This window comes from Hakea prostrata, chromosome 4, assembly GCF_041222555.1.
Source record: "Hakea prostrata isolate BN-2017 chromosome 4, UWA_Hpros_2, whole genome shotgun sequence".
Taxonomy (NCBI): Eukaryota; Viridiplantae; Streptophyta; class Magnoliopsida; order Proteales; family Proteaceae; genus Hakea; species Hakea prostrata.
Genome location: NC_142603.1, coordinates 1,133,752 through 1,161,679, shown reverse-complemented (window position 1 = coordinate 1,161,679; position 27,928 = coordinate 1,133,752). Strand labels below are relative to the sequence as shown.

Genomic DNA, 27,928 nt, shown 5'->3' with positions numbered 1-27,928 from the left:
TTCTTTGTACCCTTTCTAAAGGGAAAGGAGGTGAGGATGTCCTAGGACCGGACCCATATGCTAAGTAAATTTGAGTTGTTTTATTTTTTGATGAGTTTTGTTTGGGGTATTGGTCTGTTGGTGGGGTTGGAGGAATCATGGTTGTGTTGGTTGTCGCAATGGTCCCATGTCATATGATTCTGCAAAATTTGAAATGAGATAATGGGACATGGGATAGAGTTGGTAGTCTATCCCTATGGGGACCATAGACTGGTATTCTATGCAGGCTTAGGATTTAGAATATACTGGTACCCATTGCCATTGGGTTTATAGTTATGTATTTGATCATACCATAAATAATTGTTGAGACCAGGACACGAAAAGGCTTATGGGGAAAAGAAAAGCTTCATCTTTCAATATTCTTTCACTGGTAGCCTGCTGTGTCTTAATCTCATGAAAGGGAGGGAACCAGATCCATCATCCACGCTTGAGAAAATCTGGTTTCTGACAGACGAGGTGATACTAAATGCAATCATATTTCAATTCTGCGAGATTTACAATCGTCAGATCGCATAGAAATTTTGATTTTTTGTTTCTTAAATGTAGAGATCAAAATCTCAATCTAACGGTCCACTCCTCCTTAAGCAGTTCAGTGCATTAATCTGAAAAGTGATAACTATATCTCAAAATAAGTGCTAGTAAGAGAATATCCAGATGTTCTGGACTCATGTGTAGAGAAATTTTTACAACGTAAAAATTCAAATTTTCTTCCCAGTGTAAAATGTAAGATGTAAGGCCTAAGACAAACACCAGTTATTAAAAGAAGAAAAAAATTATTTTAAAATTGTTTTACTATTTAAATATGTAGGTAAATTTTCAATTGTGGCCTTGTGGGGGGCGGAAAAAAAATATTTTAAAATTGTTTTACTATTTAAATATGTAGGTTGAAAATTTTCAATTGTGGCCTTGTGGGGGGCGTAAGAGGAAGAATCTAGTCTTTTGACGCATTTTTCTTTTATTGACAGTGATCGCCATGTGAGCCATAGGCTGTAGCTCATCGTCGATCAACAGGCACGTTTCAAATCCCCATACAGACAAGTTGAATAATTAATGCAGTTTTCTAAGGTTTGGGAACGGAATACAGATTTATCCTAACACAGTAACACCATAAACTACAGAGTTTTTAAAAAAAAAAAAAATGGGGATTTCAGATTTTAATTTTCTGCGACAGAAGTTTCTCCACAATTGGGTTACCTTCCCCAAATCCGAAGTGGCCAAGTGCCATCGTTGTCTCTGGTGGAACTCTCACACTGGGACTAGTTTCATTGCAGCTTAGACTTCACTGACTCGGCACCAGCAAACGTTGAAAGTTACAGAAAACGAGTTCTCGTGACTACTCAGTTTTATATTCCACCTCATTTGGTTACTCTTGATCTGCACTATGCCGTAAAGCGAAGTCATCCACTCCGATCACGTTCCTCATATAGTCATATACCCATTTCTCCTCAGGTCCTCGTGATTCCAATCATATGTGATTTCTTTTCTCTTTCTTTGTGTTTATAACATCCGTTTGCCCTGTGATCTCGTCCCTCTATCTCCGGCTCCTTTTCTATTTACGGGTCTCTGTTTTCTTCTCAGTATCATTTTAAGTGACATCTGGAATCTGTGTGTGGAGATCCTACTTTACTGGGCTGCTTCTATTTTCTTACTTTGATTACCTCCTCCAGGCTTCTTGTTTCCCAGGATCGTAAAACAGTGAATCTGCTGCAACAATGGATCCTTGCTGTGCAACCTTGAAGGCCAATGTTCCTGTGGTGCGAGCTGGCAAAGGGGTTTTTAATGATGGACGTCATGGATTCTTGGGTGAGAAAATTAGAGGGAGTTTTAAGAACGGATTTTTGGGCATCAAGTTGACGAAGAGTTTGGGGACCGAAGATGCTCGTAGAGAGAGAAAATCTGGTGTTGTCTACTCTGTCCTTACAAGTGATGTCCACAAAGAGGCTCTGGTAATTGATCCTATTATCCTGCTTCAATAAGCCCAAATGTTGTTTTTCCCCGTGAATTGTTACTAATAAGCAATCATTAACAAACTCTAGTCAAGCTTCAAAAATTCCCACTAGGCGGTTCGATTTTTGATTTCCCATTTTATTGGAATACTTGTTTGATACTGTCACACTACTTTTTTTTTCCTTCCTTCCCCATGTCAGACCTTTCAAGCACCTGCAATCGTGAGGACCAAAGGAGACCCCAAGAACGTAGCTTCGATTATATTGGGTGGAGGGGCTGGGACTCGCCTTTTTCCTCTAACCAGCAGAAGAGCCAAACCAGCTGTAAGAAACATATCTCTACATGTTTCTATCCTCCAAATAGTTTGATCCATTGTGTTTGATTTAGTTCAACATATTAAATGAGTTGTAGTAAGTGTCTGTAATCTCGGTGACACAAGCTTGATGGGCGACCTGCGCATCCTGAGTCACAAGTCTTTGTTCAAAAGATTGTAGATTGTATCCTTTCATTATAAAGGTTGTTACTGATGAACTTAATTTCTGAAGAAATCATATATTTTCTGATTTATTTCCAGGTTCCCATTGGGGGCTGCTACAGGCTTATAGATATCCCTATGAGCAATTGCATAAACAGTGGCATCAACAAAATTTTCATCATGACCCAGTTCAACTCTGCCTCCCTCAATCGTCATATAGCTCGCACATATAATTTTGGGAATGGTGTGAACTTTGGGGATGGTTTTGTGGAGGTATTGATCTCTTGCTTTGTGCTCAATTCTGAAAATGAAATAGTGATCTACTTTTTCATGCTATTTTGGTGTAGGCACACGTTACTGGATCAAAAGGATAAAGTAAAGCTAAATTTGTTTAAAAAGGCTATAACTGGATGGGCCCTTATTGCCTGGAATCGTTCTCTTAGGAAATTTTATATATCACTTCCTAAGAATATAAAGATAGTAATTGTCATCTGATTTTCGTATTCCCACTGTTGGTGAACTAAACTCATTCTTTCGCCCTCCTGAGAACAGGTCCTGGCCGCTACTCAAACGCCAGGAGAAACAGGAAAGAGATGGTTTCAGGGAACAGCTGATGCTGTTAGGCAATTTATGTGGGTGTTTGAGGTTGGTTCCTGGAATTTGAATTGATACCTACAAAGTCTGATGGAAGATAACTTATAAAAGAATCTTTTTTTTCTTTTTTTAATGAATAACTTATAAAGAAATTTGTCTTAAGTGAATACTTCTAATACAGTTTGATTGCTTCATGTAGGATGCTAAGAACAAGAATGTTGAGCATATTCTGATATTGTCTGGTGATCATCTTTATAGGATGGACTACATGGACTTTGTGCAGGTATCTCTTTCTTTTCATCAGAGTGAAAATATCTTTGTGATACTTCTTCTGCTGGATCTGGAAAGTTTTTTTAATCTTATATATTTGAATTTGCAGAAGCATATTGACACAAATGCTGATATTACAGTTTCTTGTGTACCCATGGATGACAGGTAAAGCTTTAGTACTCGTTTTCTTTCCAAACCAGGCTTTGAAGTGTATTACCTCTTTATGTGAATCCATAGATAATAATGTCAAGTTTGTTTGCTTGTGATTGTTCACATCAACAATCATATTCAAGTAAACCCAGTATGTTGGATAATTAAAAGAAAGATGTTGACCCATCATATTATCAGATAATGTATTTAGCTTATAGGGAAACTGGAAGGTGAAGGTTTAGAGTAAATGCTCCTTCCCTAATTCTTTTTCCCCAGAAGTTCATCTCAGTTTGGTCTATCATGCTGCAGCCGTGCATCAGACTATGGGTTGATGAAGATCAATAACAAGGGACGCATCATCCAATTTGCTGAGAAACCCAAGGGTTCTGACCTAAAAGCAATGGTGATTTTCTTCAGCCTTCTTTTCCTTTCATGAAAATTAACAAGTTTATTAACACAATAAGAAAAGGTGAGAAGCCAATTAGTATAATAGTCTCACACGTGCAATACCTATATTACATCCTAGTTGAACATTAAACGGATTCTTTTTCCCACAGTAAGTGCCAGATAATTTGTTTTCATTCTTTATCCAGGAACGGTTTGTCAAGTGTTAAGAACTATAATACTTGCTTTGAATTTTCTTTGAACATTTCCTAGGAAATACCAGTTTCACCAATAAATGTGTTTCTGTACAACGATGCTGCTGTCAAAATTTTTACAGCAGTTCATCGGCCATAATTTGAAGACTCATCATCATCCCACCTTGCACTAAATGGGTTTAATCTAATTATTAACTTTCTTGGGGGTGTGCAGCAAGTCGACACCACTATTCTTGGGTTGTCTCAGCAAGAAGCCATGAAATCCCCCTACATTGCATCAATGGGAGTCTATGTATTTAGAACAGAGGTTCTGCTGAAGCTTCTGGCATTGAAATACCCCACCTGCAATGACTTCGGATCTGAAATCATTCCATCTGCTGTGAAGGAGCACAGTGTCCAAGTGAGTTCTCCTCCGAATATTAGTAGGTCATACTATTTTGTGATTAAGCTGTCGTATGCAAACTTTACACCCTCTTCCAAGCAACTGCCAAGGTGCGCAAGTATAAGTAATAAATGAGAAAATTTAGGTCTCGTGATCATAATATTTGGGTACTTTTTATTGAAGCTTAATTGTGTTTTAAGCCATTGCGTGCTCCTTATGCATTTATTTTTGGTTTTGTGTTCTTCTTTTCCTAACACTCCTGCATGCATATACCAAAGTCCAATGTTCAGGAATGAATCTCATGAATCTTTGAATGCCTTGTCCTGACAGGCATATTTATTCAACGACTACTGGGAGGACATTGGAACAATAAAATCATTCTTTGATGCTAACCTAGCCCTCACAGAGCAGGTCCTAGTTTTTTTCCTTTCACTTCTTTTGTTGGGGTCTGATGCTTCTGTGGAAACACCAAAATATTGCATATTGTACAACTTGTATTTGAAGTAGAGAACACACAATTTTGATGCCCACTATTTATCCTTTTCTGCATCGCTTCATTGGATCAGAATCTTACACTTTATCTTTGATGCAGCCTCCTAAGTTTGAGTTCTATGATCCAAAGACACCTTTCTTCACGTCTCCTCGATTCTTGCCACCTTCCAAAGTTGACAGCTGTCGGGTATGATGATGTATGTCCTAGCTGTTTAATGAATCAACTCTAGCTCATGCTTCTTATGGTTCGGTTGGTTCATGCAGATTGTGAACTCAATTATTTCTCACGGGTGCTTCTTGAGGGAAGGTAGTATCCTGAACTCCATAGTGGGTGTTCGCTCACGTCTAGAGTATGGCGTTGAGCTTCAGGTAATAGTTCATTCACTTCTCTTTTCTGTGCCTGTCAAGGCTAATAAGATAAACTATAAGTGCAAAGGTATTTCATTCAGTTCTATTTTTGATGAAAGGCTCAATCCAACAGTACTGGATGAGATAAAATCTATTCATAACAGGACAAACTAGTGTTGCTGTTTATGTTGAATCATCAATATGGAGATGATATGCAGGATGGAAGAACACTTCTAACAATTTTTTGCCCCTCGGGTGGGGGTCATGGAAAATCCATTGCTTCATGTTCAGGATACCATGATGATGGGTGCAGACTATTACCAAACTGAATCTGAAATTTCATCTCTTCTGGCAGAGGGAAAAGTTCCAATTGGTGTTGGACAGAATACCAAGATTAGGTAAGAATCTACACACCTGCAAACTTCTTTACTTAAATTACTCAATCAGGGATTACCAATTGGAAGTTTGGTGTTATATTTGCACTATGGATTTGTGGAGGTCCCCATATCGTGTGGGGAACATTTGGTTGTTTGTTAATATGACACTTCCCCAGGAAAAAAAGATGCAGAGGAATTAGTATTTCCTCCTAACCCAACAAATGATATCTAATTGTCCCAACTATATGTGTAACGTGTATGGTAATGGACACTTTTATTTTTACTGGTTCCAGATGCATACATTTTTTTGGGGTGAATATCCTTATGCACACATACTAGATTTAGGAGTTTCGATTTTTCTAGTACTTTCTACCCAAAGAATTTTCTAATACCATCCCTTTTGCTTTTTTGTTTCTTTTTTTTTTTTGGGGTAAAGGAATTGCATAATCGATAAGAATACCAAGATAGGAAGAGATGTGGTCATTGCGAACAAAGATGTAAGTATTGCTTTCTCAACAAGAATTCTCTTTTTATTTTTATATATTTAAATCTTAGGCTCTATTTGGTCCAATGGAAAGTATTTTAGAGGAGTTGTCTGAAAAGCAAAGGTATTATTGAGGCCTAAAGCAACTACAGGTATCTTGCTGCAATGCAATGTAAATATTTCGAATATATCTAGTTACTTTGTAGATGTTAATTTTCACCACTAAACCCTTCCACCCTCACCCCACCCTTCCACAACACAACCCCCTCCCCGTCTTTTTCTTCTTCCTTCCTTCCCCTTAAACTCATCTACCTACCAACCCTCTAATGGAAGAAGCAAAATAAAAATTTGTTGCATCTTGATCAATATGATTACTGCTTAGGGAGGAGGACACCACCCCACCCCCATCATACAGATGGGTTCTCTTCTTCACTCAAGTATACCCTAGTAGGCCATGTTGTCATGAACAATTGAATAGCAAATAAATATGAAATAAGTTTTATAATAAAAGCTGAATTTTTAAGAAAATTTCCTGTCAAATGAATCAAGACTTGAGAAACATTTAGTTGAGATCTTGTGTGTAACAGCTATCCAGTTTTGTTTGTTCATATATGTTATTCGTTTTGTATGTCTATATACCATTTCTTAGGATGTTCAAGAAGCAGATAAGCCAAATGAAGGATTCTACATAAGATCTGGAATCACTGTTCTATTGAAGAACGCAACCATTAAAGATGGCACAATCATTTAAAGTCTTCAAAAACCTCCCTGGGTTTCCTCATTGAAGATGAGCTTGGAGTATATGGAGAGAGCTGTCGGCAGGAAGCTTGGGGGTTTCAACTCTATGCTACATAAAATAAGATGGACGCTGGGCCACTCTTTGAGTCTTTTCTGTATATAAAGAGATCCCTTTCACTGGAAGAGCTATCCGTGATTCTAATAGATTGGCTGTGTTACTGAATAAGAACAAGGCCTGCTGCTGCATGCTTGTTTTATTATTTATAAAGTTATATCTTGTAGTGCTAGGGCCTTCGGCACTTAATCATTAAATTGTAGTGACAGCTTCTGATAATTTATAGCTTATTCTCGATGCTTCTGATCATTTATAGCTTATTGTCGACTCAGTTAACTCAAAAGAATTAAGACATGTTAGTTAGTTACATACCCTATTTTATAGCTAACCAGTAACCACTAATCAATCTGAAGGCCTTTGCCTTAGAACATCCCTTGGTCTGTATGTCCATTCTCCAGCCATGAGCTGAAGCTTGCTGAAACGTTGTGGTGATTCTCCAGCCATCAGTCAGTGGACATTGAAGCCTTTAGCTTATTAATGAGGACCGACTCCCAACAGAAAAATGTGCTCCTCAGGATTCTGATGAAACCGTCCCCTGTTTGCTTCAACTTGAAAGGAATCCTGTGTTCCGGGACTCTCTTGCTGAATCAATAGCGCATAAACACGAAGGCCTCCCAGAGCAAGTGAGAACCTGATCAAGTGGGGATGCTTTTGATTTTCTGCTCGAGAATGGAAATATTAATAGTCCATGTATCATCGTCGAAGGATTCACTTCTGAATATTTGTAGATTGGAATAGAGAAAGAGGGCCTGTACTGTCCACAAACAGTCTCATCACTCATGGTTGAAGATTATGTAAACGGACGTGTTTTGATGTTTTCTTATTGAGACCGTGTCCCTAGATCTCCTTGGTGGGATTCAACATACTACTCCAGGTGATCCTTTTGCCCTTTCAGAATCCATATTCCTGCTGTTCTAGCATCGCAAGTGTTTCTTCTACTCCATTTTCTGGGCAGTAAATACTGGTGGCTTAATCCTTCTTTTGTTTTTGGCGGGGGCAGTAATCTAATCCTTCTGTTTTAGATAGAAATGCAAGAATTTCCAGAAACAAAAGATGATATATCAGTATGACTTAAAGCTACCGTGAAATGAACATGAGGAGTGGACTCATCTTCGAGAATGTAGGGAAGACTTGTCAGAGAATGAATCAGATGTGAAAGGAATTGAATCCAAAAAATATATAGGTCGATGTGACCACTCTTATTCCAGTATGTACATTATACCAACTCCCTGAAGTATAGATCCCAAAGTAGTGGATTTCCATTGGGGTAGGCATACCACCTTGGAAAGAATTTCATTGCATTAGATATTGGTAGAAAACAAGCAGCCAAGACAATATCATACTTATTCCGTTACATCTTTAGGATATTCACACATCACAACAGTTAATTTCGCAGCTCAGTCAGACAATAAAACTCAAATCTGGCCCCCAAGCCATAATATTTCGGCAGAGCTTCATCTTGCCGCCGGTTCTCTTTAACCTTCAACCTGTTCATTTGAAAATTTCATCTGTTTAATAGCAACAAGTCAAATGTGCACTGGCATGCCATTGTACTGATGCAGATCTCAGAATGCATTTTAACAAGTTGCATCTAAGCACAGAATCTACACTCCTGGATGGAGTCTTTTTCCCCTTCTGATTTCTAATCTGCTTCCTCCCCCCCTATTTCATCTAGTTTTTCTTGGTTTGCCTAAAATCTGATTTCCAAATCCCACCACCTTGCAAAAGAACCTAAATAGAGATACAACAGTTGTCACCAGTTAATTCACAAAAAAGGAAAACCTTAACTCCTATCCCATCACCCATCTGGTAATGCTGAAATGAGTAGACTTTAAGAGTTGTAGATTACAAGCCCGACAAGAAATATGAATATAATCATTGCAAACAGAATAAGAAAGAGATCAGATGCTAGTTCATCATGAGCAAAGTGAAAGTTTGACTTTCAAACAACTTCATGGAAAGCCATACGTAACACTCCAAAATAATAAACTATTCCACTCAAGACATGCTCTGTACAATTTTTAAATAGTTGATCAGTACATTCATCAATTAGATCCTCTGACTCTCAACTATAATTGTAGATAAGGGCTCTTAATATGATTCAAGTTATGATTTAGCAGCCACCATAAGTGCTTTGCCTGGGCATCCATGTTTTTGGGCACCTGGCACCTTGATTTTTGAACCCTCTCCAATGACATGGTATCTTGGCCATCTTGATAATTATGGCCTTAATCTTTTTCCTAGATAGATAATGACACTAGTTTAGTAGATGGAATCTAGCTAGAAGTAATCCAATTAGACTTTCTGCAGTAGAAATGGCCACAGATGACACTCTATTGCTCATAATTGAAGGTATTGAATAAGCTTCCGTAAAACAGATAAGAGAGATCAGTTGTGTGTGGCCAGTTGCCAATCCCATAAATACCACTGACTCTGTGTCTCCACATGAATTGCCAAATATTTCCCAAGTTAATTTGGAATCAGCCAGGACTAACCCAATACCAAGTACCAAACCTAAATCCTTCTACATACAGCATTAAGGTCACACTAAATGGATGAATATGATCTCTCAATCCAAGGACTTTAAAAACCCTAGTACATATATGAAATTTTTATTATACTCGAACATGTGGGAAAAAAATGCACATAGCCTGATTCATCACTTCATTAATATTGTTGCATGTATTAGGCTAGTGAAGCTTAGTTGCCTCTATTCATGACTGAATGAGTTATATAATTATTAGCCTACTTTTAATGTAATTCTCCTTATTTGCATCCAACTTACTCAATCACATTTAATTAATTTAGCATAAATTGCCAATGTCAGGTTACGCATATTATTCATAGAATAGTTCCAAAATCCTCTTGCTTTATCCGGAAACCCTAGCTGACACCCCAAGGAACAGGCTCATTGTTGTTACAAGCTCCTGTCAGAAAACAAATGCGCATAAACTTGACTTACACTTCCTAAAGTTGACAAATGGGAATAAACTTGAATGCTTATATCTAAAATTGAGGTGTTCAAGAAGCCAGATAAGTAATTTGACAGAGGACTTTGGTCGTTAGAAGTAATATGTCCCTCTTTTACGCAAACATCATTCTTGTTTTAGACATCCTATACTTGCACTTTTATAATAAGATATCTCACAAGGACAAAGATTTTGAAGAGAAAATGTATTTATTAATGAAATGACAAAGAAGAAAAAAATTAAAGAATGCATCTGCACATAAAACAGAAGCCCTAAGAATACCTTTGGATAGTAAGCTGGTCCAGCAGGGAGTTTCGACAGTATCCATTCCTTCAGATCATCCACTCCTTGGCTATACTTAACACTCACAGGTACTCATCAACATTGGCGAATTTCTTGTACCACTGTAGTTACACTATTACTTTTCATTTCTTCTCTAAATATGTGAAGTCTACCAAATGATAAAGATGAGACTTAATTAACAATCATGCTAATGCTAATGCAAATCAGCAAACAGTACAATATGCGCAAGGATAAGATCCATCAGCCAATGATTCCTGAGAAAACCTTCACTAAAACCCTTCAGAAAATGATCTCTGCTAGACTACAGTTGTTTCCCCACCCAACAGTTTTGGATACCCCAATGAATATACTGATTGTTGTTACCTGGGATCTTGCTCTCCATTACTGCCACCAAGTTGCTTGAAGCCCCAATCCCCACCCCCCATATTTTTCTACATTCTTTTCCTCATCCCCTTTCTGGAGTTCCTTGATAATGAAAATTATTCATTCATCCAAAAGGGGAAGGAAAGAAAGAAGAAGAAGAAGAAAGATGCACACTGGACCCAATACATTTCTTCTGCCAACAACTAACATCTTGGAAGACCACCCAACTTTGATGATTCTCATATTGCATGTGTCAGATTAAGTACATACCTTAATTTATTTTTTATTTATTTATTTATTTTTTTTTTGGTGAACTCCATACCTTAAAGTTCTTAAAAGGAAAAAGGAAAGAGAAAAATCAACTCTGTTTGCACTCTAGAAATATATAACATACCTCCGAATGTCAGAATAATGATATGGGGTACTAACCTCTTCTTTGTTTGTGACTTCACCCAGCTTAATCATATCCATCTTATTCAATACCAACAGAGTAGGTACCTCATCTTGGATACTAACAACACCTTCTTTGAATACCTTGTCAAGCTAGAAACAAATGAGAATAATTTAGAAAAAGGCAAAAGAGATCCAAAAATAACTCACCCAAAGAAACATACCTCTTGGGGCATTTTACATGCATCAACAACAAGAAGTACACAGTCTGCATTAATAGCTGCTCTTCGAACATTGTCCATCATCATATTGTCCAACTTGTGCATTTTTTTCCCTATAAATCCAGGTGTGTCATAGAGTACCATCTGCACACTAACCCATAACTCAGATGAATATTAAGAATCTACCATAGATAAGAGTTCATTTGATTTATTTGCATGTAATTGAAGCCCTAAGTTCTAGATAAGGGAATGATTTAGAACCATTGAAATGAATTACACTTTAAAAATGAAAAGACTTCTTCTTCATATTAAAAGGAAAGACAAATGCATATGATTATTATAAACATTAAGAAAACAATAAATTCCACATAGGTGACACTAAATAGTTGGAATAAGACACCCATTTACTGATTCTTCCTCATACTCCATACCTGCATTAGCTGTTACAATTATCTAAAAAATGTTCAAGTAAGATCTTGTCTAATATGATTCATGCTAATCACCTCTCCCCACCCTCCCACCCTCAACTTTGTGCATTATGTATGCAAAACTTGTGCTAGTTGACATACCAAGCTGTCTGAAGCGGGTCATAAGGGAGTGAAAAATATTCTTTTAGCCATTGCAACCTCAGAATTTGGTGGGAAAGTAAAATAGTATCTCAAATGTTAAATTTCCAGTTGACCCCTAACTAACTAGGATGATCCCACAGTCACTAAGGCACTGTTAGTTCTGGACCTCAATATATATTATCAGTATTATTGTCAGCCTCCAGGCTTGTAAAGTCAGCTTGTTCCATTATTGTTATCTCTATATCAGGTCCTCATATCCTCCCACTCTTAAACTTTATAAACTAATTATATATATATTGCAGCTGCATCTATCTAGTTCACAATTTATATAATGTAGTCTTCAGATTCTTTCCAGTCAGACCTCTGGTCCAAGTGTAACATGAAACAATAATACCCTATATTCTTTTCAAGGTAACAGATTCCATGAGATAGTAATTATTTTCATAAGCAATGCACCTGATAATCAGGGCAAGAACATATACCAAGGATTCAGTGCATTGTGGTTTGAGGTTTATCTGCAACAACTGAAATCTTTTGACCTATCATTTGGTTTGAGAGTGTACTCTTCCGAACATTACGCTTGCCCAGCACATCCATAGCCTGCAATTATTCTCCAAATTTATGGAAACTTTGAGGAGAAACCCCAAGCTTCATAAAAATCAAGCATGAAGTTCAAAAACACCTGCAACTGAAACTCTCAGAAGAAAATTGTCATAAAGAATGAATATTGTAACGAACTAGGGGAAAAACATATTTGCTGCGGTGTCACATTGTATCCTGATAATAGTGAGGTGTGACAGGAAGAAGAAAAAAAAAAGAAAGAGAATCCAGTGGCATAGCAAACCACCACCAAAAGCTTTGGCAGTACAAACCTAATATACCCTAGTTTCATCGAAGTTTTCAACCGAAGATTGACTCCTCCATTTGATCTTCACTTGAAGCAAAACTTATGTTGTGCAGCAAAAAACGATATAAAGAGAAGGAGCTCTGAGGATTATAAATAAGTACGCTAGCTATGTGGTAAGAGTTCTAGTGGATTTAAAATTTTAAATGTTCCTTACACGTTGAAAACATTGAGATTGGATACTCGAATCACAGTGTGTTTCTCACTGATAGACTCGCAAAAATGACATGTAAAACCTAGCAAATGACAGGAAACAAAAACAAAATATAGTGAAAAACACGACTAACCGGTTCGATGATTAAGGTCAGTATCAAGGTTGAGGGCTTCCATGCTGTAGTCGTCGGACAAACTCAAGTTCCTTTCTGGTTTATCACTCGGAGACAACAACGGAAGTTCGTCGGCGGAGCTTGTCCTAGCTCGGTATCCCATTTCTTCCTTCAAGTTTCCCATCCTCGAAATCCGCTACTCCCATACAACCCCTCGATTTCGCGCCATCAACCGCGGAAATAGTATCTTATCTTGTGTTGAGGAAATTGAGATGAATTACAAAAAACTTCGGATCGCCAAACGTTCCATTATCTGTTCGAATTTAATCATCATTCACCACATTGGACCCACCCCCTAAGCCCTTATTTTATTATCTAGGACCATTAAATTTTGGGATAATACTATGCCCCCCCTTTGATTTTATTACTAATAAACCCGTTCTTTACAAAATTACTGTGCCCCCCATACGGGAAGGCTAGTTGAATATGTATGTCCCTTGCCTTCATTAAAATTAAGAAATCAAAGCGATACTCCCCATTATAAAACCGTTAAATGTCATTTTACCCTAACTTCATTTATTTTGAATTAAAAATATTGGTTTTCCCCTTCACTAACTTATTATTTTGAATTAAAGATTGGCAAATTCATTCGTTGTTTCCACCTTCTCCTCTGCTCGTGGGGGCCCATTTTTTTTTTTTTTTGGGGGACGGTGCTTTTTAATATTGCGACGTCCTCCCTGGGAGTTTGCTTTCGCTTTCTACCCCCTTGCGACCACTCTTGCCGGAGGGTTCGTTTCCAAATTTGGTAGTTCTATCTTCCTCCTCTTTGGTTCTATTTTAATTTTATTCAATTATTATTTCTTTATTTTGGTTTTTTTTAGGTAAGATTATGATTATTTTTTCTCTACAATTAATTAAGGTATTATCGTAACTTGACAAGGGTAAATAGTAAAGAGATAAGTAAAGGGTATTTTGGGATTTTAAAATATGGAATGCTACATCATCAGAACTACGAACTTCGGGGGCATTAGTATTATAGACAAGTTAAGGTTGGATTAGTAATTTGCAAATACGGGGATATATTAGTTAAATCAGTATGGGGGCTGTAATTATCCCTTAAATTTTTTATTTTTTTTGGAATCTTTGAACATTAACACTCTGTTTGGTTTGACTGATTCTTTAGACTATTCTCTAATTAAAACCTTTTTAGTTTTCAAAATTTTAATTCTTTAATAAAGTAATTAAATTTCTTTTTTACACAAAAATCATGATTTAGAATCAAGATCAATCCTAACCAAACGAGTACCGTATCCTACTAACCAATCTATAGTGCAATTCAACAGAGAAACTATTCATATTGATTATAAATCTTATACAGATAATCTACAAGTATGGCATTGTATCGTAGAACACTCTCAATTTTGGTTTAAATCAAAAAACTAAACCAAGTTGATTAACCATTTGTCATAATCTATGGCTTTAAATCATGAGACGGCGGAGTTGTTGCAGAAAGGTTTAGACAATCTATCGTCGTATACAAATAATCCGGAGAGTATTTCTACCTTTTTTTCTTTTCATTATCTGACAAATGAAATTATTGTTTTTAAATCTCAAGGATAAACAAGCAGATTACTCCAAAGAGCACATAAAATCAAGATATATAGACTAAGGATACAAAGACTAATGCAAATGCCTGCGTTCTTGCAGATTGCTTAGGGAGAAGGAGATAGCTACTTGTACTCAACCGCCTATACACAAATTCTGTGCTTCCACATAGCATCCAGCAATATGGAAAATAGTGTTAGGAAATGCTTACAAAAAGGGCCAGTCGACCTTTCCTTCACTTCTTGAAGCCTCACAGAGAAACGCCATCATCATCATAAGCTCATCGCTTGGTTGCATCATCGCTATGAGGAGCTTGAAATGGCCTGGAGTGAGATGATTCTCTACCTGTTGGGAAAAAAGACCATGCCAGGGCCACAGCACCAACTGCTACTGCAGTGCCTATTGAGCTCCAAACATACTTGCTCATTCTTTTCCTTCTTTGCCTTTGACGCCGAGCCACCTCTGTAGATACATCAAAAGAGAAATGAAGTAAATCAATAATACCATGGTAAAAAACAGAGGAAAATAAAATGGATGCAAGACCAGAACAGCTACTGTCCTGAATAATCATTTAAGTTTTTCATGTACTGAATCTGCAAATAGGCACTTACAGAATAACAAGATAGCATTTTTAATAATATTCATTCTTGCAGAAGATTTGGCAGAGTGTAATTTGAAAGGAGAACTTACCAATAGCTTCTTGGTTCCTCTGAGACATCTCATGATTCACTGTTTCATAATAATGTAGTCGGTCAAACAACCGAGCGATTTCAAAGTTCTTTGACTCAATTTGCGATTCCATCTCCGCCTCAACCTCCGCCCTTGCAATACCTCTCCCTATAGAGTTAGAAACCATCCGTGCAATATAGATCTGTTGCAACAGCTCTTCTCCAGGAGTAAGATCGAAATTTTCATCTTCTGTAGCAATGTTTGAAGCTGCAGGAATTGTCACCCCCAAAAGAGAGAATTGTTCTCTAATCCTCTGCCACTGTTTTTGCATACTATCGAGGGTCTCCTCGGCTTGCTTCCGCTTTTCAATCTCTGTTAATAAATTCAATCTTATCTCACGCAGTTCAGCTTCCATGTCACGAAGAAAGGCCAGTGGTCCACCCTCACTTGAGAGGTCTGGAATGACAAAAATGTTAAGCTTGATCATGATGTGTAAAACACAAATGTTCTCTTATTAAAGATAACTTGTCATACCATTGATGAATCGATAATTAAGAAATCAACTGAAGGCTTCAGAACCTCAATCAGTGAACTCGATCAAAACCACCCCATCTCAATGAGCAAACTGTTTACTATTGGATATCTTACCCCCAAAAAAAATGTTTACTATTGGAAACCTCAAAATAACCCCATAAAACTTGAAAATATAAGGAACTACCACATCTTCATTAAATTCATGACAACATGTATTTATGATGTAGGCAGATGTAACCAAATGAGTCTCCCATGTACGCATGATATTTTGCAGAAATGATAGCCAAGTGATGCAACAAAGAATGTCCAAAAGGGTCAACTGGTGTTTGAAATGCTTAATTTTTTGTCCATGCATGGGTTATATAGACGTTAAGCTTCTTATTTTCGAGTTTATTGATGTAATTGGCCTAATTCATAAGTGTATAAAGTGGGGGTAATTAAGGTACACGGGATTAGATGTAAAATTCAATATATTTTTTTTTTTGGGTACAAAGGGGCTTATTAAGCTGGGGAATGGGGATATTAATATGCCTTAGCAAGAGTGGAACCCACGACCTCCCTCCTCTTCACTAGGAGGTGTTGGTTTCACCACTAAAACAGCTCTGCATTGGCTTAAATTCAATATTTAGGATACTAAAATCTTAGATAGATTTTATTTACCTTATTAAATCTTCTAGATGATTAGGAGTCCTTTATGAGTCAAATTAGGAATTTTAGAAAGTCTATATAGTATGCAATCCCCACCAATCAGATGATGAATGGATAAAACTGAATTTCGAATTTTTTTTATGCTGCCTGTGCGGTACAATAACATAGCATCTACCCAGCATAGCACCTCCCCTTCCACCTTCATATGTGATTTCTTATATGTCTCTTTTCTTCTGCCAAGAATATATTTTCCCATCAACTTGATGTTCTAGAATATCTTCAAGAAAATTAAATTGATTTATCTCAACCCCATTTTTTTCCAACTTACATGTAGACCTATCTAACCATTAGAATGGTCCCAAACTTTAGGGATCATCCATATATACCATTACCTGAGTTTTCTCCAAGTTCCCCCCCCCCCCCCCCCCATTTCATCAACTTTTCATCCCATTTATCAAGAACCTGTCACATCCATCCATATACACCACACTCTATATATCTCTAGAGCTATCCAACTACCATAATGCATCCCAATCAACTACCCCAAAATCCTAAAACCCTTAAATTTTTTTATTAAAGATCTTATAAAGCTGGCCCATAGTTGGACCTCTTAGATCTTGGGCTACATCACCAAGTCTTGTCTAAGCATGATATAGGGCAGAGTCCCAACTTTTTATAAAGGAAAAGTATCTCCAAGCTGGTCAGCACCTTCCTCTTTCTCATTTGATGAAATCGTTGTCACTCCAAGAGATCTCTCTTTAATTGATGAAACAGTAGTGCTATTCCAAAACATGGCACTTATTTAAGGCCCAGTATTTATTGCCTGTTTTTGTAATGTTCACCTCCCTACCTGCTCCATGCACTTAATTTCTTTCTACCTGGAAATTCTTGACATATTCTCTTCCAGTGGAGTTATGTTGATGTCAGTTCACAGATCAGGTAATTTTTGCCATATCATTCAGGAAGGAATTCCTGCCAGTCATAACGAAGTTACTAAGAACTGCTGCATTAACTACACTTACTGGTTACAGCAGTGCACTGCCGAAGCATATCTAATCCAGTCTGCAAAACCTAAATCTTCCCCTGTACAAGTCTACGACCCTAACATTTCACAACAACATCTTACCAATGGTCTAAAGCTTTACCAGAGAACGTTATAGCATGTACTTAAATACATCTTACAAAAATCAGGCGACTCAGCATTATGACCTAACCACTTGGCATGGGCAATAAGATTTCAACCATGCATCATAGACCAACTTTTCATAAGCAGGCTGGTACTGGAAACATTGATATACTTGTATGCAATATTTATTTATTTTGGATGACTATATTTGTCATACATAAGTATGGAAACAAACTAGAGTTTACAGAAAATGTATCAAAACCTTCACCTGGTACTTTCTGTGCAGTTCCACCTATTTGCTCTTAAAAAGGGGATCACAACCAATACTGAGATGGATAACCCCAGTTGTGATTATCATTATGAAAGAGAATAATAAGAAAACTTTAAATGACAAAATATAGCATAGATTCATAACATCAATAAAGAGCATAGCTAAGATGCAAATGTTCGAGATAAATGAGCAGCAAGAGAATAGAGGGATAAAAAAAATCCAGAATTGGATGCATGTATAAAATTAGTTATGAACCTAGGGTACTGCCAAAACAATTCGATATGAGTAAAGGCGCACTGAGATGATTAGCTAATGTCCAAATGACCAACGAATGTACCCAGCAATGAATGTAAATTGGGCTAGTTGAGGCAATAAAGGGGAAAGGGTATAGGAAAAATATTTTCGGGTTGGATATAGCACTTATATGACACCAATGGAATGGTGGAAAAGAGTTGATAACACAACTCAAAATATATTAACCCAAATTTTTTTGTTTTGGGATATCTCTGGGCGCTTAATTTTTGACAAAGAAGACCTAGCCAGGCATTATGAATAACAGGCAAAGATGAAGGACTTTACAGAAGTATAGGCAAACAGATGAAGTGCAACGATATAATATAAATATAAAGAAGATACACAAAGGCATTCTTACCATCCGGAGCATCATAAAATTCCCCCATTGGAGTAGTCGACTTGAGCGAACGCTCAACCCCACTGCTGTTGTCCTCCGCATCATTATTGCTGCAGAAACTCATGGATTCCTGAGGATCATAGAAATCTTCACCCTCACAGTCTCTTTCCAAATTGAACGTTACGGACTTTGGATAATCCTGGGTCCTAATCAAACTGCCATCCAAACCGCTATCGACAAAATCGTCGTCATGGGAACCGTTCCGACCCGTCTCCTCCTCAATAGGGGTGGGAGCAGTAACAACAGCAGAAGGGAGGACATTCTGAGCCGAACCAACAATTGTACAGTGTGCATCTCTTCCATTCTCACCTGCGGTGGAACCTCCTTCTATAGTTGTTGGTGTAGCTCGTTCGTTCAAGGAGATGTCGTCCTGAGAAACGCTCTTAAGAAGACGAGGACCACGGCGTTTGTGATTGACGATGTAAGGGGAGGGAGGGTAGGACCCTGACGTGGAAGTCGGAGAATCGGGCAGAGGGGTTACCTCAGGGGTGGCGTAGAGCGCCGGAGATAGCTGTGGCAAATGCTTTTGTTCGTTTCCCGCCAATGAATGTCGTCTAGTCAACCTTGAAGGGGGAGGTTTAGCGATGGATTTCGAAGCTCCAGGATTTCTTGGTTCAAGCAACCTATCCAGGGTGACCGTTGTTATTGTTGAGGGCATGGCTTCTTGGCAAGATAATGCAATTTGAACCGGCGAAACCCTAAATTCGAAATTTTAGGGCTCAAATACAATCGAAATCACAAAGTGCTCAGAAAGGAAACACATAAGAACACAGGTGACAGGTTTCCTCTGTAACTTCTTGATAGCTCAGCAAGATCGAATTGAATACCGGTAAAAGACGATGGTCATGGAGCTATAAGAGGAGGAAAGCTATCGAGGATAAGAAGAAAAAGCATCTAAAAGAGGTGCCGCATATCAAACTTGATTCCGTTTAGGGATGTGAAGATAAGAACGGAAGAAATTTATACAAATACTGGGGAAGATAAGCAGATTAATTGTCATTTGATGATGAAGAGGCCAGGAAATAATGTGGTGTCGTTGTTGTGCGTTGTAGGGAGTGCAAAAAACTAACAGAACAAACCGTTCCTAATTCCTTACCCGCAAAATTTTGAAAAACACCGCAATTTAAGACAACGTACAGGGAAGGTGAAGGAGTCGCTGGAAGTTTGAACGAGCTTTTTATTTTTATTTTTTATTTTTTATTTTATGTTTTGGTAGAGAGTTTGGGCGAGCTTTGATGTTATTGCTGCGAGGAGGAGCCATGCACATGACTAACTACATGACTTGGGTCGTTCACAGTGGCCACGTGGCACGCTCCAACGTCAGGATTCATAGCACATTAGCACCAAGCATAGCGCCCTCATCTTTAGTGCGGATAAAACGTCATCACCCAAAAATATTCCTTCAGTGGGATTTGGAGATTCGGATCCCTGAGATAGGAGATTCGGTCGACTTCATTTTCTCCCTAAACTGAGAAAGAAACCTTTTTTGTAAATTTAATTAATTCAATGGAGGGTGAATTTTTTTGTTTAAAAAAGCTTATTAATTTAATATGTTTAATTACCTAAATGCCTCCAATATTTTAGCCAATAGATAGTCTAATAATGATAAGTGGTAACAAATCATGCCTACACGAACGATATCCACACAACTAAAATCCGTCATTTATCAACCTCTTAAAGAGAATCTACAAAGTAACTATGAAAGATGTTTCTTAAAAACAAGAGACTGATACTCTTCTAAATTATCTACTTTTTCCTATTCAGTGTCTTTGTTTTTTTTGGAAACATCATCTAAAATAAACTTTTCAATAAAATTATAAAATCTGGATTTGTTCAGATTCTCCGTGAATTAAGAATTTTGTCGGCAAATTTTCCCACTCCATTTCTCTTTAAAAGTCCTATCATTTTATCTTTCTAGTTTTCTATTTCTTTTGCAAACAAATGGTCAATAATGAGCTAACCTTGTAACAGTAGAAGATGTAAATCCATTCTCCTCATCATATGGTTTTTTTTTATTTATTTTAATAAATCGGCCAATTAGACGTCAAGCTTACAAGGATGGGGAAAATCCCCCATATGAGAGTTGAAGAACAAAAAAAATAATTCCCCACATCAGACCAGCTGAAGATCAAAGTTACACCATACATTAGATCAGCATTCCTTCTCCATTCCAGTAATTCTCATGAAATTTTACTAAAATTGAATTATAAATTTTGCAAAATTCGCCCTCCCACATTCATGCATAGTTATAGACTGCCACCACAAATGGTACAGTCACCAGTTATGATACAATTCTTAGCAAAAACTGGTGAACAAATAACCCTCAACTGGATACTCTTAGAAACTAAAGACTAATGGTTGAATTTCTGAGCAAATTAAGAAAAACAACAATATATTCGACTGAAAATTGAGATAAGGCTTTAGATCTTTTTTGAGGCATGAATCTAAAGAATAACAACCAAATATGAAAACAATCGATCGTAAATGGGAAGATAATGTGTTTTTACCTGGAAATACAAGTCCAGTGACTACAAAGCCTCAGTTCTTGAAGCCCAATACAATGAAAACAGACAGGATCATCAAGAAACAAAAAAACATAAAAGGCTAGCAGGTTTTTCAAGCTACCAATAACCCTTGATATCTTCTTCTTCAGAGTTGAAAACAGGATAAGAAGATGCTAAAATACAAGTAATTTTTGCCTTACTAATAGTACCCCAAAGAAGAAAAACATGCGGAAGTCGGTCACATTTCCTCACCTACGAAACGAAGATTGCATCTCCTACGGCATATACTAGTCACCTATGAAACAATCGCATCAACTACCATATAATATACAACTTGGAATATTTCAGTACCCATTATTATTCCAGACTACAAATGAACCCCTTCTCCTGAACACACATGGCCGGACACAATTCATAGCCTTCCCCATCAAGGCCATTGCACCAATGCTTGGAAATTGCTTCCTTTCAAGTTCATGTAAAGCTTCCTTGGAGCGCTGAGGCTTCACCAGTTGTGCTGCTGCCTTGTTATGGCACCATCTCCGAACCCAAGAATATGTAAGCTCTGCACATTCCTCCTCCAGATCAGTAGAAGGGGAATTTCCGTTACTTCCTAACAATGTCATCTTGTTGTCCGTCTTTTCCCTTCCAAAATTTTTAACTCTCATGTCCTGTGAGAAATTAGTTTTGTGATTCAGAATTTTGCTGAAACTATTTGCTCTTCTGCTTGAGGATGCTTCACCAATTTTCAAATACTTGGTACCATGTGGAAGAGAATCTGAGGGATTTAGCTTAAGCCTCTTTACCCATCTTCTGTCTGGCTCAAGGCATTGGTGGTCCTGTCGAGGACTGAAGGCTGAACCACCAGGCTGCTTTCCAAGCAAAACAAGGCGCTCCGCCTCCAAACTTTCAGTTCTTGATGAGCTCAATTTCCTATCATCCATACCATCTCCTTTGGCTGAAGCAGGTGACTCTTGGTTCATATCAGGTAAATCACCTACTACTGCTGCTTTTCCTTTTTCTATCTTTTTTCCAAGTGAAGCCACTACTTCTTTGGGATTGTCATATTTTTGGCATATATCCTGTGAAAACAGGTATTTTAAAACAACTGAGAATTAATATTTCCAATTTTCACGACACAAAATCCACTGCTACATCAACAAATTCAAAGCACCAAATGGAAATCAACCAACTTAAAAATGGAAATCTGGTGAGAAAGGGGGTCCGTTCACCCAATGGCTATGCCAACCATCAGCAGAGGATGACAACAATCCTCAGAAATTATTCTAGTAGGATAGGAAAAGAATGACTAAATGTACTTTATTGACTACATACACATGGTATAACGCAAACAATGGATACAAAAGAGAGGGAGACTTCAGAATCCAGATGCAGAGGCATCTAATAGCACATGTTCAAGAGTTAAGAATTCAAATCCAGTGAACATGTAACAGAAGATCAACACACCCTTAAAGTACAGGATAACCAGAAAGGGTAAATTGGTTGCAGACAAGGTTTTAGGGATCAGGATCCAGGGTTGGATCTGGATACGCCAATCCCCCATGACATATCTTCAAGAAAAATAACCCATGATCTGTGGTACCTAAGATCAGATTGGCCAGATCCTTAAGGGAAGCATTGCCTTTACCTAGATGATCCAATCTGGCCAATCTGTGACTACCTCCATGGATCATTGAATCCTTGATGGCCAATGAAGTACAAATCAGATTGCCCTACTGAGATGCATCTGATGAAATTCTTATATCAAGCAACTCAGGGAAAATATGCTTAGCATCATCAGCTGAGACATTAAAGAAGAATCAAGAAGGGAACACAAACAAGTTGGAGACTGATGATTGTGGGTGCATCACAATTGTGCAAGTGTCAATTGTACCTCTTTTGACGGATAAGACACGGCACCTGCATAACAAAGATGAAAACCAACGCATCAAGTCAGAAAAACCATAACAAGGGCGAAAGATTACGGTGCCATGTCTCACTTGTATACATCAGCAAATATTACAAGGACCCAGCATTCGACAATATACACTGTATCTATAGGTGCATTTAATATGTACCTGTGAGCAAATCACTTGCACGAAGAACATCAACATCCATGACATCAGTTTCAGCTGATGATTCATTCTCTGAGCCTTCTAAACCTGGTTTGGCATTCCAAACATCATCTGCTTCTTCAGTTGCTCCAGAGTTCCTGTGAGATCGCAGCTTAGCTCCTAGGTTAGTATCATGACAAAAATCAGAAGGCAAGGTCAGAATTTCATAAAGTGCAACTCCTTTGAGTCTGGTTGATGGTGTCGACTCTCTGAGCATTTTACAACCCTCAGACAAGTTGACTTCAAACTTTTCTGTCACTGGCAAATGATGACTTGTCCAGGAAACCTTTGGAGGACTTCCAGGCAGGGCTTCCCCAGATTCCACATTCATTGATCTTCTCAATGCTTTTCCATCATGAAGGGAACATTTAGGCATATGGTGCAGTGAATGACTACCATAATTCAACTCTCGTGATTTGGTGACCACTGGAGCAGAGATGGGGCTTGGTAAGATCTCAGAACCAGGAAGGTTGCACCTTTTACCTTGTTTGCCAACAAAAATTGGGAATCTCACTTCACTGGTTAAAGGATCACATATTTTCTGCCTCACATATTTCTCCTCCAGGGATGGACTTCCAGAATATGTATCAGTTAGTCGGTCACTCATCTTCTCATCATGAAAAGAAAATGTAGAAAAAGCATGGTAATTGCAGTTTTTTTGTTCCGTGGTAGCAAAATTGAATTTTGTGGTACACTCATTGGAAATGAGAGTGTTGTTTTTTCCATTTCTGCCCACCAAAGACTGTAGCGGTAATCCTTGGGTCTCAAACCCATACAGACGAAAATTGGAAATTAAGGCTGAATGATTGTCCTGCAAAGTCCTTAAAACAGGGAAGTTTTTCTTCTCCAGAGATTCAAGTGGTTCCACCAAAACCCCACTACACCTTTGTGACACACCTTCAGCTGGATGATGTGCTTCCGATAAAGATTTTACTCCAGTTGGAGCTGATGCAAGCACTCTTGAAGAAAGGTGAGCCTCATTCTCAAGCACCAAATTAGTACCAAATTCAGACCTGTTATCAATCTGAGATATTAGTTGATGTCCTCCATAGAAAGATAAGTCATTCTTAGATGTGAAAATACAATTTTTTCCATCATCAAACTTAGTAATTGGAAAGGATTGCCCTTTTTTGAAATTGTTGAAGTTTAATGACTTCATTGATAATGCCTCATTTCTCACTTCGACTCTTTCAGTTTCATTTACTGCTCCAAATTTGGCAGATTTGGGACCATCAGATTGTATCTGCAAGCCCCCTGGAGGTCTCCGCCCACTACCATGCTTAGAGAAGTTGCTTGGACTGGCCTTTTCTATGTCTAATCTAGAATACTTCCTAGGTTCATCAACTCGAACCAGCAGAGATGCTTGCTTATTATCATGACCATATTTCTTTTTCTCGCCATTGAATGAGAAATGGTTACGAACCCCTGCTGACTCACAGTTTGGTTGCCCCCAATGAGCCATCCACATGGCATGATAAACATGCGTACATTCTTCAGATCTTGCATCCTTGTTATCACAGTTCAGCATCTTAAATTGGACGACCCTCTGATTGATTGAGAACCAAAGGTTCCTTTTAAAGGATCTCAGGTTCCAACCAAGGGTTTGTATTGTTCTACATAGAGAAAAAGGATGGGGAGGGGGAAGAATACTTCAATTATCACATTACATTGATGGACAAAGGATAACCATACATTACATCAAAATAGCAACAAGTCTATTTAAGGACTTCATACTGATTTAAGTTAAGGAATCTTGACCACTGTCACTATTGCTAGTATAAATATGCAAGTTACTTCATGTTTGGCTGTGATTGTATGATTTTCTATATTTGCAAATGCATTGTCTAAAATAACAGTATATGAAGTTTGAGTTCAACCATTTAGGTTTGTTATGCATCCTTAATGGAGGTTATTCCTCCTCAATTTCCAAATATATCAATTTAAGAATTTATCTATATTGAGGAAATCATCCTCCAGTTGTTAGCTTGCAATCTATTTAATAATAAACTCTTTTCTGATATTCATGTAGAAAGGGGACTGGGTGCTACTATGATTGATAATCATGGTTATCAATTACCTGTGGGATCTAGTATTTGCAAACACTTGAAACAAACAACAAACTCAGCTTTATCCCAACTTAATGGGATCAACTACATGGATCCAGACAAAACAAACGGTAAGGAAGACTGAGATCTAACCTAAAAAGAGAAAGAGGGATGGAGAAAAAGGATAGAAACGAAAAACTGAATATGACAAATGAAAGATATAAAATAATAAGAAACAACCACTGCATGGAAGGAGAACGTCAGCTTAATGGGGCTGCTACCAGTTGGCTCTATCCAAAGAAATACCTGGTACAAGATCTAGGCGATACATGTCCTTCCTCACAAGTTCTCCACTGGTTATTTTAGGCAACTCTTTTAGCTCCTTCAATAGGAATCATATGACTCCTCGACTGGGGCATCCTTTCTCCTCCCTTCAATATTTTCATTCCACCTCAAACTACCCTCTCGGAGCTTGTAATTGATTGGAGCAACCCCTAAATTTGATTGGTTACATTCATCCAAACCTTATCCTTTCTTGCTTTCTTAACACGTCCTCATCTCTGTTACACATAGCTTACCCATATTGACATTTCTTAACTTCATACCATTCTACACCATATCTGGTTGAGCAACAGCTCTACAGAGCTTTCACCTAAGCTTTAAAGTAATACTTTGGTCAGGCACTCTGAAGCATCCCTCCACTTCATCCACCCACTTTAATTCGATATAAAATATCATCTTATATGTCTCCATTTTACCTGTAACTGTCCCTGGATATCTAAAACAGTGACAAAACCACGAAACTTAGGTAACAATTTAACAGAAAATGGAAGTGTAATAACTCATAACCCGCTAATTCCAATAGTAGCATAGAGCTAGCAAGAGAAAGGGAAAGAAATTTTTCAAAACCGCGAATTTCAATAGTGTCGCATAGCACCAATCACCACATCGAGAGAATTTCTAAGACTCGGTCAAGAAAATAGGCAAAATAAAACAAAACAAGCATTCGAGGAAAGACGTAAACTTAAAGAGGAGTTTTGGTAACTATCGTTTCGGAAACCCGTTCTTAAAATGACAAAAAAAATGACAAGAAACTCTGCCATGGATCCGAGAAAGAAAGAGATTCATCTCAAGAATTGGTGACATCCAGCTGAAAGTAAAGTTCAAAACAGGAAAAGAAAAAAAAAGAGAAAGAACAAAGACGATTGACTATCAAAATTCACGAGACCGACTGAACCAGAGTATTTGGTCTAACTAACCTGCGCCGAAGTAGCTCGGCAGGACAAACACAACCACCACTACGGTCACAATCAGTAGCTCGAGCAATCCCTAATGCTGAAAAAGAGAAGAAGGAAAAGAACAGGGCAACGAAAGGAAGGAGACTGGGCTTGTCCTTCTTGTCTACTTCTTCTGCAAATTAACACAATGCAGACGAGTATTATATAATATAATAGATATTTATCTGGACACAGTGGAAAGGGTTTTGCCGGGAATTGGCGGTTCTTTATTTTTCTTTTTTCCTCGAAGGCAGCAGATGAGAGGTAAGGGAGAAGCGAACGACACCTCAAAAAGCCGAAGCTCCTCTTCAACCACGTAATCATACATTCGCTTCAAACCAAAGTAGTCCCTTTGGCTCTTTCCTGCCCATTTTCGGATGGGAATATTTCCATTTTCCTTTTTTTTAAGAGGCAATTTTTATATATAAGGAAAATGGAGGTAGTATTTTTTTTTTTTTCCGATACTTATTTTTACTATTTTTTTTTTTTTTTTCTCTTTTTAATAAAAAATCCATTTATGAAAAAGAAGCCAAGGGCCCAAGGCAACCAAGATACAAGTAGAAAGCGGCCTAAAAATGATAGTAGGATGCACATATGTGATTTGTTGAGATAAAAAGATTAATTTTAAATTTTAAAAATCTTCAATAGTCTTGTATTTACTTTGTTTTCTCAATTAATCATTGCTCTACAAATCATATAAATGTGCTTATATGCACAATAAAGAATATTTTCCCATGGTACCCTCAACCAACCAAGCCTTCTTTGTTTGAACATCTATCAAAGAATTGTTGGTCGTTCTAGACTTCTAGTAACAAAAGAAAAATGATAATCCTCAAAATACAAAGTAAATTGACAAATGTCTTGGCATGTGATATGTACTTCTAAAAAGGAGGGTGCGTTGGGTCTCTATAACTTTTTTTTTTTTTGTAAGAAATTAAAGACTTCATTCATAACTAAATAAAGACACACAAAAAAAAGGAAAAATACAAAATATAGATGCATGAAAACACAAGGTTGATTCGAACCAAAAAGCGAAAATTGGGTTGGGTCTCTATAACTTATATGCATGGAATCAAGAGACAGACTTTGATAGCAAATAAAAAGTCTTACTAGATTGAGATCATCAAGAAAATATGGTTAAAAAATCATTCAATTTGATATCTTCCCTCATCTTCAAATTGCACCTCTTTGGTTAAGGCCATTATCAACCTTCAGAGCGTGGCGGTTAATTGCATTCATTACTTAATTCATGATGGATCTTCAACGCTCTTATGGGCATGGTTGTCGGGTGGTGTTCTTGAAGGAGAGAACAATGTGCTTACTTCTGATGTTGGCAGAGACCCATTTATAAAGGTTTGTGACTTAATCAGGGCAAACAATGCGTGGGAGAACCCCCTTAATGAATAATCTAATTTTGTCGCGATGGGAAGATATTTCTCATCGTTTGCAGAG

At 37.7% G+C, this 27,928-nt stretch overlaps 3 protein-coding genes and 1 pseudogene across 4 annotated transcripts; 1 reads left to right on the top strand and 3 right to left on the bottom strand.

The window, feature by feature from the left end:
• The first annotated feature begins 1,168 nt into the window (after positions 1 to 1,168).
• On the top strand, positions 1,169 to 7,236 carry LOC149016925 (glucose-1-phosphate adenylyltransferase large subunit 1-like). Its single transcript, XM_089151202.1, has 15 exons — positions 1,169 to 1,488; positions 1,707 to 1,985; positions 2,187 to 2,309; positions 2,561 to 2,734; positions 3,014 to 3,106; positions 3,255 to 3,338; positions 3,435 to 3,490; positions 3,785 to 3,878; positions 4,289 to 4,474; positions 4,787 to 4,867; positions 5,049 to 5,135; positions 5,213 to 5,317; positions 5,588 to 5,694; positions 6,110 to 6,170; positions 6,807 to 7,236. The coding sequence occupies exons 2-15, from the start codon at positions 1,752 to 1,754 to the stop codon at positions 6,906 to 6,908; spliced, it is 1,587 nt and encodes a 528-aa protein (XP_089007328.1). The 5' UTR covers positions 1,169 to 1,488; positions 1,707 to 1,751; the 3' UTR covers positions 6,909 to 7,236.
• A 537-nt stretch (positions 7,237 to 7,773) lies between these two features.
• Positions 7,774 to 13,369, bottom strand: LOC149016924 (GTPase ERA-like, chloroplastic; annotated as a pseudogene). Its single transcript, XR_016172739.1, has 5 exons — positions 12,308 to 13,369; positions 11,260 to 11,407; positions 11,075 to 11,188; positions 10,262 to 10,383; positions 7,774 to 8,497 (listed from the first exon to the last, which is right to left on the bottom strand). The product of XR_016172739.1 is annotated as a GTPase ERA-like, chloroplastic (transcript).
• A 1,018-nt stretch (positions 13,370 to 14,387) lies between these two features.
• Positions 14,388 to 19,725, bottom strand: LOC149016923 (uncharacterized). The gene is made up of 3 exons (XM_089151201.1): positions 18,501 to 19,725; positions 15,291 to 15,725; positions 14,388 to 15,062 (listed from the first exon to the last, which is right to left on the bottom strand). The coding sequence occupies exons 1-3, from the start codon at positions 19,195 to 19,197 to the stop codon at positions 14,881 to 14,883; spliced, it is 1,314 nt and encodes a 437-aa protein (XP_089007327.1). The 5' UTR covers positions 19,198 to 19,725; the 3' UTR covers positions 14,388 to 14,880.
• Positions 19,726 to 21,009: 1,284 nt separating this feature from the next.
• LOC149016922 (uncharacterized) lies at positions 21,010 to 26,604 on the bottom strand. The gene is made up of 4 exons (XM_089151200.1): positions 26,459 to 26,604; positions 23,119 to 24,767; positions 22,935 to 22,960; positions 21,010 to 22,122 (listed from the first exon to the last, which is right to left on the bottom strand). Exons 2-4 carry the CDS (start codon positions 24,680 to 24,682, stop codon positions 21,388 to 21,390), a joined length of 2,325 nt encoding a protein of 774 aa, XP_089007326.1. The 5' UTR covers positions 24,683 to 24,767; positions 26,459 to 26,604; the 3' UTR covers positions 21,010 to 21,387.
• Between the last annotated feature and the right edge of the window lie 1,324 nt (positions 26,605 to 27,928).